The sequence below is a fragment of the Dermacentor silvarum genome, chromosome 2 (assembly GCF_013339745.2).
Source record: "Dermacentor silvarum isolate Dsil-2018 chromosome 2, BIME_Dsil_1.4, whole genome shotgun sequence".
Classification (NCBI taxonomy): domain Eukaryota; kingdom Metazoa; phylum Arthropoda; class Arachnida; order Ixodida; family Ixodidae; genus Dermacentor; species Dermacentor silvarum.
In genome coordinates this window covers 213,478,193-213,497,320 of record NC_051155.1, presented here as the reverse complement: position 1 = coordinate 213,497,320, position 19,128 = coordinate 213,478,193, and the positions used below count along the sequence as shown (strand labels likewise).

Sequence of the window (19,128 nt, the reverse complement as noted above, 5' to 3'; positions counted from 1 at the left end):
CGCTATACAGTTGGTTATGCATTTTCCGGCGGCGACAGCGCTATATAGACATGAACACAGGTGAAGGCACATGGAAAACGACCAGTTGTGCTGTCTATCAAATGACTTATTATTGCGACAGAAAAGCAAATGCGCTAGAGTGAGTCGTCAAATGGATATATTGCACGACAAACATAAATAGAAGCATTATTACCAGGGTCACTTGGTTGCCGTTTTTTTGCTAACACTTTACACTTTTCGAATTAAAGTAGGCAATCGCATCCTTACAGTGTACGACCACTGACTGCTTCTGTCACGTCTTTACGGTTATCCCACTGAGTATGTGCCTATCCCACTGGGTATGCGCCCCTTGGGGCACTGCGCATTCGCCACTAGGTTTTAGTTTGCTTTCATTCTTATATCTCAACACTAGAAACATTCTATCTTACTTATCGTAAAGATAAACACCTCGTTCTCTTCAGAACAGTTACATTATTACGTAACTGTGGGCAGTTACGAACATGTGGGCATTACGTAAACGTGTTCAACTACAGTTGAGTCATGGCTCCACCTGGGTGGGTGTTAAGGCGGGAGGTGGGTGTTGTATAAACCACTACCCAGATGCAAATAGCTGACAGCTACGAAAATATACTTTGTGCACCCGCGCGTTGCTGCCAGCATCTTTCACCGTTGCGCAAATGTGGCATCTGCAGGCCCTTCCGCCATAGAGTTCCCTACGAAAATCACGTGACGGAACTCTGGCGCCGTTCAGATGCCATGGCAATGATCAGTTGCACATGGATTTGTACAATCTTCGTGATTTTGTGGCTCCAGCCGTTCTTGTCGCGTTATTTATATTATTCCCCATCTTTCTAAATCTCCTAAAAATCATACTTTCAAGATTTTTAAAAATCACAGCAAGGTAATATACATGCGTTTTCACTGCAAGATGTTGCATTTATCAAGCAGTATTTTGGGGAGAATGCTCAATTCGCAAATCTACAGACCTGTATGATGCCAGAAGGACAAAGCTTAGGCAAATCCATGTACGTATATATCCATCATCCCCATGGTTATAGTACCGGATGCCAGAGTGGCAAACGACAACGGTCCCAGGCCACTTCCAGAGTGTGGCTTTGCCAGGAGGGAAAGCGCAACGTTACTTCGACTGCGCATGGGCTGTGTCTGGACGGCGGCGCGGCTGCACGCCAAGGGACGCTATACATCACCGGCCTGCGAACGTTGCGGCGACCCCGAGACCCTCGAGCACCTTCTCTGTGCTTGTCCAGCGCTGGCACAGGACCGCTCAAGGGTCATCACTGCCTACAGGCCTAGGCAACAGGGTCTACCTGCTGCGACAACCAGCGACCTCGCGTTCCCGTCGCCTTCCCCACCTCCGAGCTTTCCATAGCCTTTCGGAGTTAGTGGAATTGAACGGGATCACCGCCCATCGCTAAGCGCTCTCCCCCAGCAGGCCACCGCCTCCATCACCAGCCTCCTCCATGATCAGATGAGACTCTTGCTGCTTCTCCTTCTCTTCCCTTCCTTTCAACATATTTATCTCCTTGTTCCTCTTCCCCTGACGCTGCGCCGTGCTCCCTATTGGGCAGCAGAAATAAGCGTCATTTTCTTCTTTCAATAAAATCACTACTACTACTACTTTAGATCTTGGTGGACGGATGGATGCTATGAGCGTCCCCTTTGGAACGGGGTGGTGGGTTGCGCCACCAAGCTCTTGTTATTATATTGCCTAATGTCCTACCTGCCATTAAAAAAATAAAGAAAAAAAAAACACGAAGAATTCTTATTACCAACTTTCTGAACCCCTATTGGGTACTTTGTATTTGTACACCTCCTATTGTCTGTCGTTTCCCTACTTTTTTTCCACCAATCTTCCAATCGCCCCCTATTAATCTGTATTGCATGTATACATGTTTACTTTCCCCCTGCTCTCGCTGAACCCCGGGCTTCAAGGAGGCCAGAGGTGCCTAAATCGACCGCTTGGCAGATATCTTCACATTCTAATAGAACATGCTCCATCGTTTCCCTAGTTTGTTGTTGTTGTTGTTGCCTCAAAACATGGCTCGTAACTTTACCGCAGCAAGCACATATGCTTCTTCTTATAAGTGCGCGTTCTTATTAAGGCATCCTGATCTCGCTTTGAAAAGGAGCTTCCCTTTGAGCTATCGTAAATTGTTTCTTTCCCGATTTAGTTTTTTCCTCTTGAGTAGTTTCTCATAGAAGGCTTCCTTTCCATTGCCGCCACCCATGGTATTGTCAGCCTCTCTGACTTTGCGCTTGACATTCTTTGTTGCCATGTTACTATAGTATACCGGTCGCTACTTGCTGGTAAGCTTCCTGGTTCTTTTCCTCCACTGTGAATCAATGTTCTTCCTGTACAAATATCTGAACACTCTCCCAGCCCATTTACTTTATTCCATATATATACCTCAGTCGTTGTTCATAATAAATTTTACTCCGCGCTTCCCTCATTTCAAAACTTGTCCAGCTCATATCATCGTGCACAGCTTCATTTGTAGTCTTCCCGTGAGCGCCCAGTGCGAGGCGTCCCACTGACATTTAGTTGCCATCGAGTCCTGATTGTACCCCGCATTTCCAAAATGTAAGTCCTGTAACCATTACACCTTCCCACATACCCGGACAACCACGTACCTATTGTATCACCATAGCGCTCTGTGTTTCATTATGGCCGCCTTTCTCTTCCCCATTGCTGTTATTGTTTTTCCTGTGTTTCCATATATCGATTGCTTTCGTTTATCCGTGTACCAAGGTGCCACTTATGATTGACACCGGGGCGGCGGTGTCAATCATACACACCATAACACCTTATATTTAATGGTAAATTTCAGACCTAAATTCTCCCCTTCCTGTCCACAGATATTAGACAGACGTTGCATATAAATTAGGTTTTTAGCTAGCAACACAATGTTGTCAGCATAAAACAAACCTGGAAGCTGCTGCTCTACTATTGTACTCACCTGTTTGCATGAGAGATTAAACTCGATAAGACTTCTCTTAGGGAGCCTACATGCCTTCTCTGGACTCAATGCGCCAGCGCCGCCGCCGCGATGTCCGCCATTGGCGCGTTCCTGATTGTTTCATCATCATCATATAACAATCAGGCACGCGACAATCAGGCACGCGCCAACGGCGGACGTCGGCCTGATTGTTTATTCAGGCAAAATTATCTCAAGTGTTTGATTCGACCAAGGACCGGTTAAATTTGAAAGGATATTTAAAAATTTAATAGCGACACACAACCAGTGGCACATATCCAGTGAGACCAGTTGGATCAATCAATCAATCAATCAATCAATCAATCAATCAATCAATCAATCAATCAATCAATCAATCAATGGCTCATTGCAGTTAATTCTAACATCACTGCAGTTCAATCTCAAACGTGATGACACCAATCGATTGAGCTTTTTCAGGTTTCTATGGGGTCCCCAGCAACATTTGATTCTGTGAACATTCTGCATATGCACGATGATGGATGGATGGATGTAAACAGGCACGATGATGCCTGTTTTAATTCTAATTGCGACTGAATGAAAAAGACGACATAATCCGTGTAAAACTGCTACCTAAACTCACTCTCCTTTGCTTTCCTCACTTTTGAAGACACTGCAGTTACGGCATAGAGTAACATAGTACACGATTATGTACTCTATGGTTACGGTATCAGAAGGTATCAAATGGCATTCCTGAACGCGAGCGATGGTTACGGTATCAGAAGGTATCAAATGACATTCCTGAACGCGAGCGCGCATCCGCAAAAGACCGGGCATCCTGTTTCTAAACACTGCACGGAAAACTCTGTCAACAAGTCAGCAAGCGCATTAACCAATGCGCTGGGGTAGAAGTCATGTGACATTTTGTGGGTTGTGGTTGAAGCAATTAACCAAACAGCAAAAAGCGCGTATTTAAAAACAAAACCAGAACTAATGCTTTTCTTTTCTAAAGTGATTACAAATATGTACAAAATAGTTATTGTTTCTAATATATTATACTTATTTAGAGTGTTTATTGCTTAGCACTAATTTTTTTTTTACGACCCCACCAGCGCAGCACCAGCGTGTAATAGAGGGGCTTTACGAGCGTGTAACTTACAGCGCCCTCTCACTGGACAATTGGACTTTTCGTGCTTGACGAGGTCTGGAATGAGAATGTGAACTTTGACTTCCAGGTGATTGAAGTAACATCGAAAACTTTTGCTTGACTGTGTTGGTCAGTGTGAAGAAAGTGTGTTGCCTTTTTATTGGAGGCTCAAGCGGATAATGTAGCATACATGCGCGATAGCAGTGGACACAGTATAAACGACTGTGTTTCTGCGTGAAAAGTGCTATGCTGCGCAAAAAGTTTCCACTAGCCAGCGCCTACAACTCGTGAAGCAGAAGACTCGTGTCAATGTAAGTTCCGCGCACTAATTTTACATTTAATCTTACAACGTCTATTACTAGACATGCTTCTAAAAGGAGCGATGGTCCACGTATTTTCCATGTGTTGCGCACTTTTTCTTAAGTGGGCGTGTAAAACGCGTGAGCTGTGATTATCTCATGCATATGCCACTAACCGGCTGTCGAGAAGATAAACAATCGCCGTGTTGACTTTCCCGTTGTCTGATGAATGTTACGAAAAAACTAGATGGTGAGTACAAGCTGCTCTGCAGAACATCCCTGATGTAATTATGCGGAGACGTGTAATTGTTCATGTCGCAGAAAAGACAGTTTCGCTTTTGGCGTTTCGTGTAAACTCCGACATGTCCCTTGTGTATTTCGTTATCGGCGTCTAACTTGGAAAAATAAAGAGCGCTTATTTTTGCACGTCCTTAGTGTGACGATTACTCGGTGAGGGAGTTTTAGAGTCAGTGCATGCACCTGTCATAGCGGCCACACTCATCCGAAAAGAAACGAATACGCTCGAGACACGCACAAAAAAAGGAAACCGTGAAGGAAGTTCTCAAATATTAGAACTGGTTTTTGGAGCGGGCGCGCGGGTCATCTCTGGCCGAGCACATCGGCTTTATTTTGTTGCTCGAAACGTCGCATTTCGTTATCTTTTTATTCTTTTTCGTTAGGCCGCACGCCGTTGCGAGCCCTCTGCACCCATGCGCCGTCGCGAGCAAAACAGACAGCTCGGACGAAACCTGCCGGCACTCGTCACTCGGAGAGCTACGGTAGCAATTATGAGTGCCGTGCACGCAACGGATAGCGACCCACATAGCCAAGCGGTGACGTGATCTCACGTGTGCGATGGCGCCGGTAAAAATACTTGCGTTAATTGAACATCGGTTGTTTACGCATTTCTCAGTGTGGAACATGACACTCCTAGCTGAGTTTGATGGGGGCGCATAGGGACTCGACTATTTCGCAGCGTTATTGTGACCATTTGACATGAGCAACGAAAAAAAAAAAAAAAAAAATTGCACCACTGTGCCAGTGTTTACTGCGTTTGCTTTCGTTTTCGGAAGCTATGGGACTCATTTGTGTATAAATATAAACGTCCCGAGGCGCCTTCTGCAGCAAGTTGTGGTGCCTGTAGAGTTAATTTGGTGTAGATATAGCGTCATATTTATTTATCGATGTGTGTAGGCGTCGTGTGCAATTGCTGAGCCATTACTGAGTCCTAATTATTCAGTGCAACTTCCTATATGTTTTCATTGAACAAGCATAGAAATCGCTACCCTAATCTTTTCTCATCAAAAATTGTGCAATGAGAGATATTTTCATCACCTTAGTTAAGTGGCCAAAAATGCAGTCACTGTTGGGAAAACATCTCTTAGGGGAAGTTATAATGCCAGCTATATATAATTACTAATTTATTGAGTGCGCATTGCTGCATATTGCTGCATGAAGAATTTTATATGAAGTTGTAATGGTATATATATATATATAATTATTTTCATCTCTAATTTATTAAGTGCACTTCTAACTTCAAACATGTCTTATGCACATTTGATATAATTTTGCTTGTGCCATTTAAATCATATGATTATTCACATTAGAGTTTAACATTGTGGGTGTGACAGAGGTACACCAGTGTATGATGCATGGCACTCCCATGTATGACACAAGCAGCAATGTCATACAATACAGAAGAAGAAAGTACTTTTACAGAAATTTGGAGCTGTTTACCAACTGACCTCACCCACTGTAGTGGCCACATTCTGATTGGGGTGGAATGCAAGAACACTTGTGTACCGTACATTAAACGCATGTTAATAGGTGGTCAAAATTAATTTGGAGCATTCCACTGTGGCATCTCTCATAGCCTCCATGTTTCTTTTGGATGTTAAACACATATAAGTAAATAGATGAATCTATCGATCAATTAACCATTCCTTCAGTCTGCATGTTTGAAACCAGAAGTAATTGCACAATGGCAACTTAGTTATTGCACATTGCATATGTTGGCCATTAAAAGGACCCTCACCAGGCCCTATTGCAAATTTTAGTTATACATTCGAAGTTCTGAAACATTATCTAGGGGTCGTTTTACAGAAACAAGTTTTCAAATCATTTTATTATTGTAGAAGATAGAATAAATTAACTGTCCTGTTATCATACCACCAGGAGCTGAACATGACTGCCAACACACTCTCTCACTCTGCCTCCAGTAGCGTCTAAAGTGACGATCCTTCCCTGTCTTCTCCCATACCGGAGCCGAGGGACCGCATTGAGTTCATGTGATGATGAACCCCACAGCCTTTTTCTTTCTTCTCCTCCTTCTTTGCGGAGTGACAGATTTTCGGTGTTGGTGTTGCGTGTTCTGCATTGTATGATTTACCGGAGTAACGTGCCATGTTGAGTAACGTATTGGACTGTGTGCGTCATGGCATTTGTGCGTGTTATCTTGACTATCTGACTAGGAATGGTGCTTCATTGAGAGGGAGGTTGCGTGGCGTTTGGTTTGAAATTTCAGCTGTTTTTGTGGCACACAGTGCTGTTGTACTTTGCAGACATAATCGTCAGTGTGTGTAGTTTCATTGTGCTTGTCTTTAAAGTCACCAAACCTGGTGAAGGACCCTGACACTTTCTGAGCTACTGCAGGATTATATCTGCAGACCTTGTTAGGCTAGTTGGTGAAACGTAGCTAATTAGAAGAGGGGCACATGCAAATCGGGTCCCATCCTGTCTATTTCATCTGTGTACATGTGATAATTTTTACCCCTGTTCTAACATCTGCAGTCCATTAAAAAAAGACAGCTGGCTTCAAGGGCGTTTATGTGGTTTGAATGCAGGACCATGGGCGAACGCCAAGACAGCCTCGATGGATGGGTGGCCATCCGAGAGAACCTCTTTGACCCTGTGGATGTTCCGATGCACAGCTCGTCACGGTTCATTGTCGCCTTCAACCGTGTGGAGTGTCAGTTCGCAGTCAGCTACTCGGAGGGCGAGCGTCATGCTTGTGACAGGGACAACTGTGCCGCACGTGCTGCGCTGCTTTCCTCAGATGCCCTGCGCGACATTCACAGACAGCTCTTGCTCATGTGTCCTGCACTTGAGAATGCTTTCCCACTGAGTATATCACAGACCAAAGGGTCTCGGAGCTTCTTAGGGTTTTTCTCAACAAAGAACGGGGTGCTTGAAACACTGGATCCATCTGTTGAAGACAAAGTGTGCAGGGGGCTGGAGTACTATTTTAAGCAGGCGCTTGATGCAACAGGGAAGAGGTTGCTCTTCGCTGTGGTGTTTGGTGAAGAAGACTACTTGACTGATTATGAGGAAGATGTTCAGGTAAGTGAATGATAGTGAAAAGCTCTGAGATAAGAGTCCTATATTCTAGAATGTTTCTTTACTCACCATTTTACCTTGACTGAAGAGAGTGGATGGCAGCACCACCCCTTGACTAAAGTGGTTACTGCTTTTCAATGACACTCCATTAAGCAATGACACTCTTGAGCAATATTTTTGTAGCCAGGTGCCCATGGCAACTACACTAGTGCACCGTACCAGAGGTGCTTTTCTCAAGCAACTTGACATCAATAGATTTACCGCCACAAATTAATTCTGCTCCTTTATTCTGTAGAAATCTCTGAGGAGCGTTATTTAAGTACAGAATATTCTTCAGTTGAAGGGTTGCGCTGCGCTTCACTCGGTGGAGTCGAGAAAGAGCATTGAGTTGTGGCTTGCTTGAGAGTCTGAGGGCTAGTGTAAAAAAATTTTACATTTCGCCTTATTTGTTTGGAATGATAGAAATTGTGGAGTCACTATTAATGAAATATTCCAGTAAAAGAAAAAAATCCACACTTCTTTTGAGTACTTTCAGTTCCAGCACTCTAAGGTGCACATTCACATTACGAGCCAGTGGTGGCAGAATCTGACACATGTTGCTGTACATTTCCAGATAGCTCCCACTGCATGCTGTTTCATATTGACTGTGTTCTGTCGAGGACGGAATCTAAATCTCTATTAACTTAGGCTTGGGCGCCAGCTAGAGGATAAGGGGTGGTCAGAATTATTCTGAAGCCCGTCACCATTGCTTGCTGTGCAGCTTTTGGACGTAACACCCTGTCAGTTATTACATACCTAATCTGCTGACGTATGGGTTGTCACAAAGTATCTAAATAAGTTGGAGCAAAAGAATGTGTTCGTTGTTGATCTGGATGCAGGAGTTGAGACTACGGGGTCTGGAGCGTACCCTGGAGCGCTCCTATGGTGACCTGATTGAGATACTGTCTCTCCGGTCACGTTCTGAGACTATGTTGGAGCTGTCAACGGTGTATGCTCTGGAGGACCAGGTGGTGGCCAACATTTCCATTGCTTTGGCTGAGCTCTACAACTTCCAGGTGAGTGTTGCTGCACAACTTAGTGTACCAAGTGCTTGGTTGCTTAGAATAATTGTGCGAAATTGTTTACAGTTGTAGGTCCAAAAGTGGGCAGCGACTATTGGCAGCTGTTTTGAGTCCCATGAGCACCCGAATTGAGGCATGCACATGCCTTCTAACATTTATGATTTTATCATAAATTGCTCAAATTTTTAAGCTTCTTTACAATTGTCATAATAACAGCAGTAATCTTATATTTTTGCTTTCATTCCACTTAAGAAAATGCAGGTCTGAAAGAAAGTTGCTGTTTTGCCCGAAAGGCGAAGCATTGATTGTGAGAGCAAATTAGTAGACAGCTGTATGAAGTAAGGATAGTAGTTTTATCGGCCCTATAAACTTGTAAACATTTTCTTACTGACTAAATTAACAAGCCTGGTGTCGTGCGCACACGAGCAAATATGTACAAATCTTACTTGATGACCACGGAAACTCGCTGCCAACATGATGGAGTAGGAAGCACAGTAGAAGCAGCAAGCGAATTGACCTTTGTGCTGCCTCTCGCTTCAACGCGAAGTAAGCAGCGAAAACATGGCGCACACAATGCCGTGCCATACGCAGCAGCTGTCGGAGTAGAGCGAATAAAGTCCAAAGGTGACGATGTATCGCCCTTGGACTTTATACGGAACATCACGGTGATGGCATAAATGTGCCTGGAGCGTCTATATAATTGCTATTACACTAATAATAAAAATGTTTCCCTCCTATGAAATAATTTTAGCACGTTTACATTTCAGTGCAGGCAACCATTGCGCTCGTTCACCTCCGGACTTCATATTGTCATAGACATTGCTCTCTCTGGGTGCTATGCATGGTGTCATGTGTGCGTTTTTATAGTTTTGTGCTGCGCTTCTTTGTCCGTGAGGTGCGTCATGTGCTGCGGTGCGGTCACGGAACTTCGTACAGATGTTGGAGACGGCTGTTTCAAGTGTTTATTCCAAGTTATGCTAGAGATTTCCCACGGATTTAGAAGTTTCACAAGGGGGAGAAGTATGCATTTTGCAGTCTGTGCTGTTGCAACATTATTATTTCCCATGCCGGTCATTTGGATATCTTGGTTCATCTAAATACGAGGAAACACAAGTATTTTGCCAAAGTTGTTGAAAGCAACAAAAAAAAAAGTTGGGTGGCATTCTTTCTTCAAAGGCAGATCATTCTGCAGCTAAAGCCAAGTGCCTCTTCAAGGCATTCTTTATAGAACATAACATTTCCTTTGCTGCGACTGACCGTGCCAGGAATTTGTTCTGGAAAATGTTCTCCAGGTAAAGAGAATCATAGAACTATGCCTGTGCCCACATTAAGACTGTTGCTATTGTGAAGGCAATGGTTGATCAAGTTACAAGCCAGTTGTCTCCATGTTAGACCGTTTTCCATTGGTGTGGATGGTATTAATGATACTGGCAGTGATGCCAAACTTTATCTAATTAATAATGTTCCCCGACAGAATTGCTCGCACAACACTGTTCACAATGCCCGCTTTTGAACATTACTCATCTTTGCGTTCACCTACCACCTCTGCAATGTCTGCTTAAAACATTTATTTTCTGTTGAGACAGTTTTGAATGAAGAGTGTAGTATTTGCTCCAATTAATTGACCTTTAGTATTTTTCATCAAATTGTACTTTTATTACCTACCATTCTAGTATATATACAGCTTTTCAGGGTTGGCAGGTATGCTTGTGCCTTCCTGCCTCCCTACTGTTTCTGTGCTCTTTCACTTTTCATGCTAGTATACTTTGAGGTCTTATTGTTATTTCTGTGTAAGAAACACAGTGCAACAATTTGGTCAGTTGGAAGATGTCAGTCAGGAAGATGTCTGGAAAGGCATGGCTCCTGCACTCATAATTGTATTTGCATCTGTGGGATAAGGACATTGAGATCACCTCGCATGTTCTTCAGACTTATTGGATTTCAATAAAGGGTTGCATGTAGGCTAGTTTGTTCTTGATCACGGATGCGAAGCTGCGCAGCATAGTTCTAACAGGACACACAGGAAGAAAACTCAATCATACCTGATACGATGCACAAGCTAACAACTGTTTTATTTACCTTCAGAAGCCAAAATACTATATACTATGTCTGCAAAGGACAAGCAAAAAATGTTAAGCATGTATGCTCATTTACAATATGTGCCACTTATTGGTTTTGGATTTCGCTAAGGATGAAAGGTTCCACCTTGTAGGTTCTGTATTGAAAAGACGGAAGGGGGGGGGGGGGGAGGAAGAGGCAAACAGCAGTTTCATAACCACACTTTATCATTACTTGCTATAGGGGGCTTCTTAGAGAACTCTTTGCTACTGGAATTGCATTGTTTATTGTGCATATTATAAAAATGTGAAAAACCTGGTGAGCTATTGCTTTGAGAATCACTTTTAAATTAATTGCAGCTGCATTTTTACTCAGTGGCATTGTATCTGCTTATTTTACTAGTTGATCTTCATTGTTTGGACTGCTAATTATGTCTGAAACCCACACTTCTAACTCATATTCAGGTCACTACTCGATTAGCATCAGTTCCATTCATGAAGAACCATTATCTAATGCAGGCTGCCTCTTGCACTTGTCATAATTGACCCTCGCAGCTGAACCTTTTTATATTTTCCTGACTACTTTTGCTTTTGAAGCCCTGCCTGTGGTGTAACCTTAACTTGTGCTGTGTTTATTTGCTAGTGGCTTGTGCGCATCTGTCAGCCTTGTGGCATTTTTGGATGGTTGTTTTCGAGCGCTTCAAAGTGCTTCCAAAAGATGGATATTGTTTGAATGGTTGAAAAGGAGTGCTCTGGCTACATTCGGATGGTCTTTCACAATGGCCTGTATCCAGATCAGAGCACCTAGAGGCACTTCCATTTTTGCTGTCGTAGCTGCTCAGAAATCTGGTCGGTTTTCGGTCATATGACCCCACTTGTTCACATGATTGTGCTGGTGAAGGGGGCTCTCGCTTTGTTCACGGTGACAACCATTATCATCCACATATGCCTCCCATCACTGCCATGTTTCAAATCTAAATGAAGCTGGTGGTGGCAGACCTGGAACTTATCTGGAAATTCACCTCATCTTTTGCTTCCTTCTCTCTCACTGCTCTTAAAAGCAGCTGGCTGTTCGATTGGTGTAAGACATCTACTTGGACCCAATGTGCCTCCGGAAATAGTCTGCTCCGATTTGAAGGATCGCTGCAACCATCCAAAGATGTCATTAGTTGTTCCTGCTGACATTGCAGCGGATCAGCTTCATTTTGATTAATGACAACTTACCTGGGCCTTAAACAGCGGCATTGCCACGCAGTGTGTGAAACTTTATTCCCGAAACACATTGGAATTCTTCGTGGTTTGTCGGTGTGCCTGTGGCTATTTGAGCACGGTAACCTCTTTGAACTTATCGATATGATGCAATTAATTAGTGTCAAATGAATCCATGAATGCACAACATTTGGTGTGCCATGCTGCTTGTCATCACCATGAGTTCACCTTGCAGTTGGGGCCCTTCTTAGAACTGCGTGAGCTGGCAGCTGAACGCAGTCGTGCATCGCGCCTTAGGGCTGACGATGGCCGGCTTGGGCCTCGTGTCAGAGCTGAGGCAACGAAGGAGCTCGAAGAGTGGGAAGCTCGAGCGCAGTCTGCCAATGAAGCCACTCAACACCTTTACCAGGAGTACTATCGGCGTACCGTGGAGCTAGTTTCAGGTCAGGTTATTTTCAGGGCATTGTTGCGGTCAATTCACAAAATGGACCAAACATCTAATTTGAAGTGCGGATGTATTGTGGCGCAAAAATATTTTCTGCTATTTGACATGTGTCAGTAAAACTAATAAAAACATGCAAAACAGGGATTCATGTGTGATTGCAATCACTTTCAGGTGGTGGTGTAGTGCTGTTTGTAAACCCTCAAATGGCTGTTTTTTTGTTTTTGTTTTGTGAGCTCCTGGTTGCATCCTGCAAGATTTTTCTTCGCTTTGTGTAAAGGGACCCTGAAACGATTTTGTACAAACGTAGTGAGTTGTTAGGTTGGCCCTTCTCATCATTAAGTGATGCATTTAAGCGCTTCATGTAAAGCATGTAATTTATTATAAGATTTTAAAAATATACATTGCTACTGATTGCAGTGGCATCGCTCCCCTGAGTTTGCAGCCGCCCCTGACCAAGGGACGCGTGGTCACCGTATAACGTCAGTAGGGCAAGCTATCTGACTGGCTGCCCAGGGCGCGTCATTGATAATTTTTCTAACTTTATGGTGACACATAATAGTTCGAATTTTAGTTAATTTGTTTCTGTAAAAAAAAATGCACAAGGACAATTAATCACTACATTCAAGCACTTCTGGCACACAGCAAGTGTCGTTTTCTTGTGTTACAACGCTGATGTGAGCTGCGTGGTCTGTGTTGATCTCGATCTGTCTTTTCGCGAGCACCATGGTTCGCTCTTGCATTGTGGGCTGTAAACGTAGCGATCGGCGACATATCAAGCTGCAGACATCATGTCCCTCTGCAAGGCAGATACGTGAGTGGAGTGGCTGCAGTGCTGGTTGTCGGTATCCGATCGGCACCAGCATCCATGCGTTTGCGGCCGTCACTTCACGCCGAAGGATTACTACCACAATAGTATTTCGTGTGTCCGGTATTCGGGCAAATGCAAGCGCAAGTGTACTGGGCCTGGGCGTTTTACGGGATGAGTGGAGGTGAAAGTGTGAATGGCCTGCACGTGCAGCCACCTGGTGGCACAGAGCTCAACCAAACGCAGAGCTTATATAGCAGTAACGAAGTGTATTCTACTTTGCTGCTGGGGTAAATTTTTCGCAGATGAGTAATCATGAACACATTGTTTTTCTACATGTTTAAAATGTTTTATACAAGGTTACAACAATATTGGCTCTTTGTTTGGCTGGTTAAGCTCTGCGCCACCAGGTGGCTGGACTGTGCAGACCGATCTGGCTGCTTGCGTACGTCTACGCTAAAGCTCCTTCATCACAGCTATAGCAGTATGGAGGGGCTTTAGCTAATGCCTCCACCCATCCGTCAAAATGCCCAGCTTGCCTGTGGTCACCGGAATACCGGACACGCTCGGCGCTGCGACAGAATGCTTGCAATGCACGCTGCTTCGATTGCTATTGCTTGGGATCCACTGCCAGGCGGAGAGGTTGGAGAGACTTCGCGTGCTGGCTCCAAGCCACCCCCCCCCCCCCCCCTCCGGCAGTGCTGATGAAGCTGGATCACACGACGGACGTGATTGCGTACGAATCAGTCACGTGACATGTGACCTGAATCAGATAACTTTGCAGCGCGGACAGAGCAGCCCTCGAACGGGCAACAGCGATGGAGCAGATGAGACTGAACTGAAAATCCCAACAATGATTTGGCTCTCTGCCGTATCGCAAAGCAGGTCCGCGCAGACTGAGGAAGCGCTGCGGGCATGGGTGACGTATGAGCACGTGATACACTACCGCAATCTTAAATTGCAGTCTTCTCCGCCATGTGAATACAACTTTATCTTCAGATTCTGCTGGTGCTAGGATGGCTATTGGGCGCAGCTTATCACGATCTGGGTTCTAGTTTGTGGGCGCCGCGGGCACTTTTCGCTAACTACTAAGAGCAATATGGTGCCCAGTAGAGAGAGAGGAGAATGGGCAACCGTGAAGGAGGGGAGGAGGGAGCTTCAACACGCAGGGGTGGAGAGAGGGTGGGGTTCCTTATTTTTTTATACATAGGAGATAATGAAACATTGAATGCAGAGTACCTTGCCTTGTTGTGTGGCTGCACGGCAGCGTGCACCGCACTGCGGTGAAGCCACACCGTGAAGGCAAAAATCGCATATACCCTGCGCCCAAACTTCATTGCTAAATTTTTTAAATTTTCAGTGCGGCTTATACGTGCAAAACTACGGTACATATGACACTTCGTCCCTGAAGCTTTCCCCTAATTGTGACAGAAAGTGGTCTGTGAGCATAGTGTCACACACTGCCAGATTTCATCTTAACTGGTGCTAAATGATCAGTAAATCTTCATTAGGAACTAAATAAGGGTCCTTTATATTCATTTATAAACACTTTTGCTCAGTAAAAAACGAAATTTTAAATAAATGTGTTTGTTTGGGAATTTCAAGGGAAATTGCAATTACTTTGTTATATCTATTAGTTCATTATAACCTTTTTCAGTATAACAAGGTTTGACAGCGTGTATATTTACTGTATTCATCATAGGTTAATGACCATATTATATTTCGATCTCGGAGTTGAGTTTTATATTTGCTTGCCTGCCAGATGGCTGCTTTGTGGAATGATGAAAAAAGAGAAAAGGGTTAGTATTTGGGGCTGCGAAATTGCCACAAAGTTCTTGTCGCAACACAGTTCAAGTTGTCCGAGTTTTGCTTGAAGTGTGTTTCGTGCAGCTCTCTTTCATCACTCTTGAACAGCTGGCTATGGCGAACCTGTGCAGGTCAAAGAAACAGGATGCTTGAGGACCAGTCAAAGTTTGGTCGGTCGACATTTGAGCTGCATGGTATGCAGCGCCTTCAGAAGCTGGAAGTGTTTGTCTGCCAGGAGCGGCTGAAGTTGCTGGGTGCCATCAAGAGCACCCGAGAACTACAGCATGGCAAGATCACCCAAATGGTGAGCTGCAGAGGAAAAAGCTGTTTTGTAGTCAGGCTAGGAAGAGGGATGTTGCATGCCCCGTTTTCCATGTGGGAGCACCTTTCAAGTTGCCGCTGTATCCGTGATAGCAAGTCATAATGTTTACAAAGCAACTGAAACCTGTCAGGTATACCGGGTGCTAACATGGATGAAGGAAAAGAAAGAAACAGAAAGGCATAGTTTTTTGTGCAGATGAAAGCAACTCTGTGTCATTAGCAACCTCCTGGAGAAGCCACCAGTATTTGTTGGTGTCAATATTAAAATAATTAATGATTAACTAACCAGCTTTTTAATTAGTAAATTTAAAGCTACAACAGTTAGTAAAAGGGTTGTTGAACACATTTGAGCTTTCGACTGTTTGTGATGTGTTACCTTCCATGTAGCCCTTTTTTTCGCATTTAAAGGAAAGCTGCTGTGGTACACAAGTGGCAGGTCACGACAATTTTTGAAATATCTTGCAGGCTTTCTTTTAAGCATGGAAAAGAAAGCTGCATGAACAGTAATGTGTCGTAAGCAAATGAAAAGGATGTTTTGAAATGTGCTTTACAAACCTTGTATATTGACGTTGGGGTTGTAAAGTCAGTAATTAAAATTTTTAAATTGTGTAATTGGTACTGATTACTCAAGAACAACAAATAAGCACTGGGGGCTTCTTCAGGAGGTTGCCAACAACATGCATTGTTGTTGTTGGAAGGCATTGCTTTGTTTTTAAGCTTGTTCCATATCAGCTGGGACACTGAATGGTAACAGCATGCAATAGCTCATTGCTGGCGTGCAAGAAGCGCAGTATAGTGGACGTGCAGTGCTCCATCACTTGGTGGAATGCGCAGCTTGACATGTTGTTCTGTCTTTGTGCTGCAGCTGGAGCAGCAAGCTCTGCGAGGTCAGTGCACACTATTGGAAATGGAGGAAGAAGTGTACAGCTCTCAGTTGGGCATATATGACGTGAGCTTGGAGATGCTCAAGGAGGAGGAGGACATGTTGCGAAGGCAGAAAGACATCCTCGACCGTGCTTGGCAAGGTGAGGCACCACATCTCGGAAGGGCATTGTGACTGTCATTCCTAACAGGTCGCATTGTTATTGATAAGATACAGTCACACCTCGATATATCTAAGTCGGTAAAATCAGCACCTTCACTTTGTCATGCTGGAATGTCATTATATAGAAATTTTGTTGTGTTGAAATTCTATCATTTATGCAGTTGCCAATGGACTTTTCTTATCCGTAAGGGGCTGTCGAGATTTTTGAATTATTGGGCAATTGGAAAAAAATGAATTTCAATGGTAGAAAAGTCGCTGTTCTGCCCAAAAGGCGAAAATTGATAGCGATAGCAATGTATTACACATATACATAATATACGTGTAAATTGTAGTAAACATTTGCTTACTATTTAAATTAGCAAGCATGGTTCCATGCACACACAGGCAAGCGTGAGCAGATTCACTTGATGACCTCAGGCACTCGCTATCACAACGCTGGCATGATGAAGAGCGGTGGTCTCTGTGAGTGAATACTTCGTGCTGTCCTCTCGCTCCAACGTGTCTCCGAAACTTGAGATTACGCTACTTCCAGCACTAGGTGCATGCGAAGACAGCGCATGGGCGTGATCGTGTAGTGAAAACAGCCTGTGTAGAGAAGACATGTGAAGACGTGTGTGGTCTGTGTATCCGCAGCCACGGCAACACGCGTGCTTTATCACGTTACCGCGTTGAAATGTTGAGTTTCAATATAACGAAATTTTGATATGGGGAAGTAAACTGTTGATTTTATTGACTTTTTATATCGAGGTTGAACTGTAAATGTATAAATTTCAACATTTTTCCTCGGGTTATGAACTTTTGATTACAAATGTTCTCCTGCGTGTGTATCATTACACAGTAGTCTGTCAAGTGATTTCATTTTATATAAGAGCGTCAGCTCAACTGTACAAAGCTATTATTCTGTCCAATTTCCAGAATTAACATTGACTTGCACCGACCTAGAGTTAAAAGTTGTTATTGTATCTGTTCATCTAACTGCACTATCTCATTTTATATCTTTGACAATACTGTCTTTTCGGGCTTTGTTGTGCAGAGGAGCTGGATGAGGGCATCTTTTATGATGCTGTGGAGGAGCGAGACCAGTTTGAAGACGAGCTCGAGATGGAAGGCAGTGGCCCCATGTCAAGGCGAGACCGACTCAAGCTTCGACTCAACAGGCTCTACAGGAAGCGAGCCATCCTCAGAAACAAGCGGGTGGGCGCTCGTGTTTGCTTCTTGGTTATTATATACCCTGTATTGTGCTTAACAGGCAACACTGTGGAAGCTGTGCGAATAGGGCAATCATAGAAGTCTCAATCAATGTGTTTTGCAGTGCTTTTGTTTTCAATTTACAGAGCTTTCTATGAAGTAACTACTTCATATATTGCTACTACAACTTGTGGACATAAAGTCATATCAAATCATATATTATTTGTGCACCTTTGTGCTTCAAATGCGCGGCACACTATGTTCTGGTTACGGGTGCAAGTGGTGCTCTATGGCTGCTGGTCGCAAAACGTGTTACTTCGGTTGTTTGGTGGCAAATAGGTTCATATCTGCAGCACATTCTGTGTAATAAATATGTTGGATGTTGATACATAAAAGTATAAGATTTAATGTTATGTCAGACTACATGACGCATACCTAATCTTTCTTTCTCATGCGATGCAATATTTCTTGGTTGCGAATGTGAGCTGTGCGAGGAGCCTCTGTAGCCTTCATAGCATTGCCTGCTATGTATAAAACGGAGTACAGTCACCGGCTGAGAATTTGGACATGCTTGATTATTCAGACAGCTCCGCAGAACTGCAGCACCACCACTGGTCCCGTAGATTTAATACCTAGTTTATAAAGATGATCAAAATTTAGGGCACCTTACGGCATGCTGTGGGATAATTTGTACTCCAACTGGGTGATTGTGAGCAGAAATAGTGATATTTTTATTTTGATATGTCGCCTGCACCTCCTTGAAACAGAAACTAGCGAAGCCTAGTCGATCTAGTAGGCGCCAATGAAAATTTTGGGCATGCATTGACAGTAGTTTCATCTATCTGTAGTGACAGCATGATAATGGTAGAGGTGCGGGTCATGAATTCGTAGCAACGCCTTGCACTTGATGGCATGCTGGTCCTGTTGATAATGTCCAAGTGTTGCTTAGGCCACTGACGAAACGTGAAAAGGAATAGCATAAAAGACATTGCTAGAAAATTCTGTCCGCAGGCTGTCTAGGTCAAAGGCAAACGTATGTGTGCACACCACTGCATTGACAAACTTTGGCCATATGCTTGGACGATCACTCTTGAAGATACTTTCATTTTCGTGATATTTCATGTGACGAGCACCAAACGCATCGACAGGCGGCAGTGTTTCTGCACTGTGATAAGATATCGAACTTGGCACTGTGTCAAGAATGCCGTCACTCGTAGACGCCGATGCTTCTTGCAGTGGTCGTGCGAAAGGTAGTGTGCTTGGCACAGTGCCAAGAATGCTATCTCTCGTAGACACCAATGCCTCTTGTGTTGGTTACGCAAAAGATAAAGTGCTTGGCAGAATGCCAATTGCTCGTAGACACCAATGCATCTTGTGCTGGTCACGTGAAAAATATCCGTGCTTGGCACTTAGCCAAGACATGATGCGTTTTGCTGTGATAATGTGAAAAATAGC

At 43.9% G+C, this 19,128-nt stretch overlaps 1 protein-coding gene across 2 annotated transcripts in view; it reads left to right on the top strand.

Moving 5' to 3' along the window:
* The first annotated feature begins 4,176 nt into the window (after positions 1-4,176).
* The window catches only part of LOC119442572 (junction-mediating and -regulatory protein), a 32,400-nt gene continuing 17,448 nt past the window's right edge, over positions 4,177-19,128 (top strand). For both annotated transcript variants that reach the window (XR_007465723.1, XM_037707495.2), the window contains exons 1-7: positions 4,177-4,412; positions 7,244-7,739; positions 8,615-8,791; positions 12,299-12,506; positions 15,251-15,423; positions 16,306-16,465; positions 17,519-17,679. Coding sequence is in view for 1 of the 2 variants with exons in the window: in XM_037707495.2 (XP_037563423.1) it covers positions 4,411-4,412; positions 7,244-7,739; positions 8,615-8,791; positions 12,299-12,506; positions 15,251-15,423; positions 16,306-16,465; positions 17,519-17,679 (1,377 nt within the window). In the remaining variant the exon portion in view is untranslated. The remainder of the gene's footprint in view (positions 4,413-7,243; positions 7,740-8,614; positions 8,792-12,298; positions 12,507-15,250; positions 15,424-16,305; positions 16,466-17,518; positions 17,680-19,128) is intronic.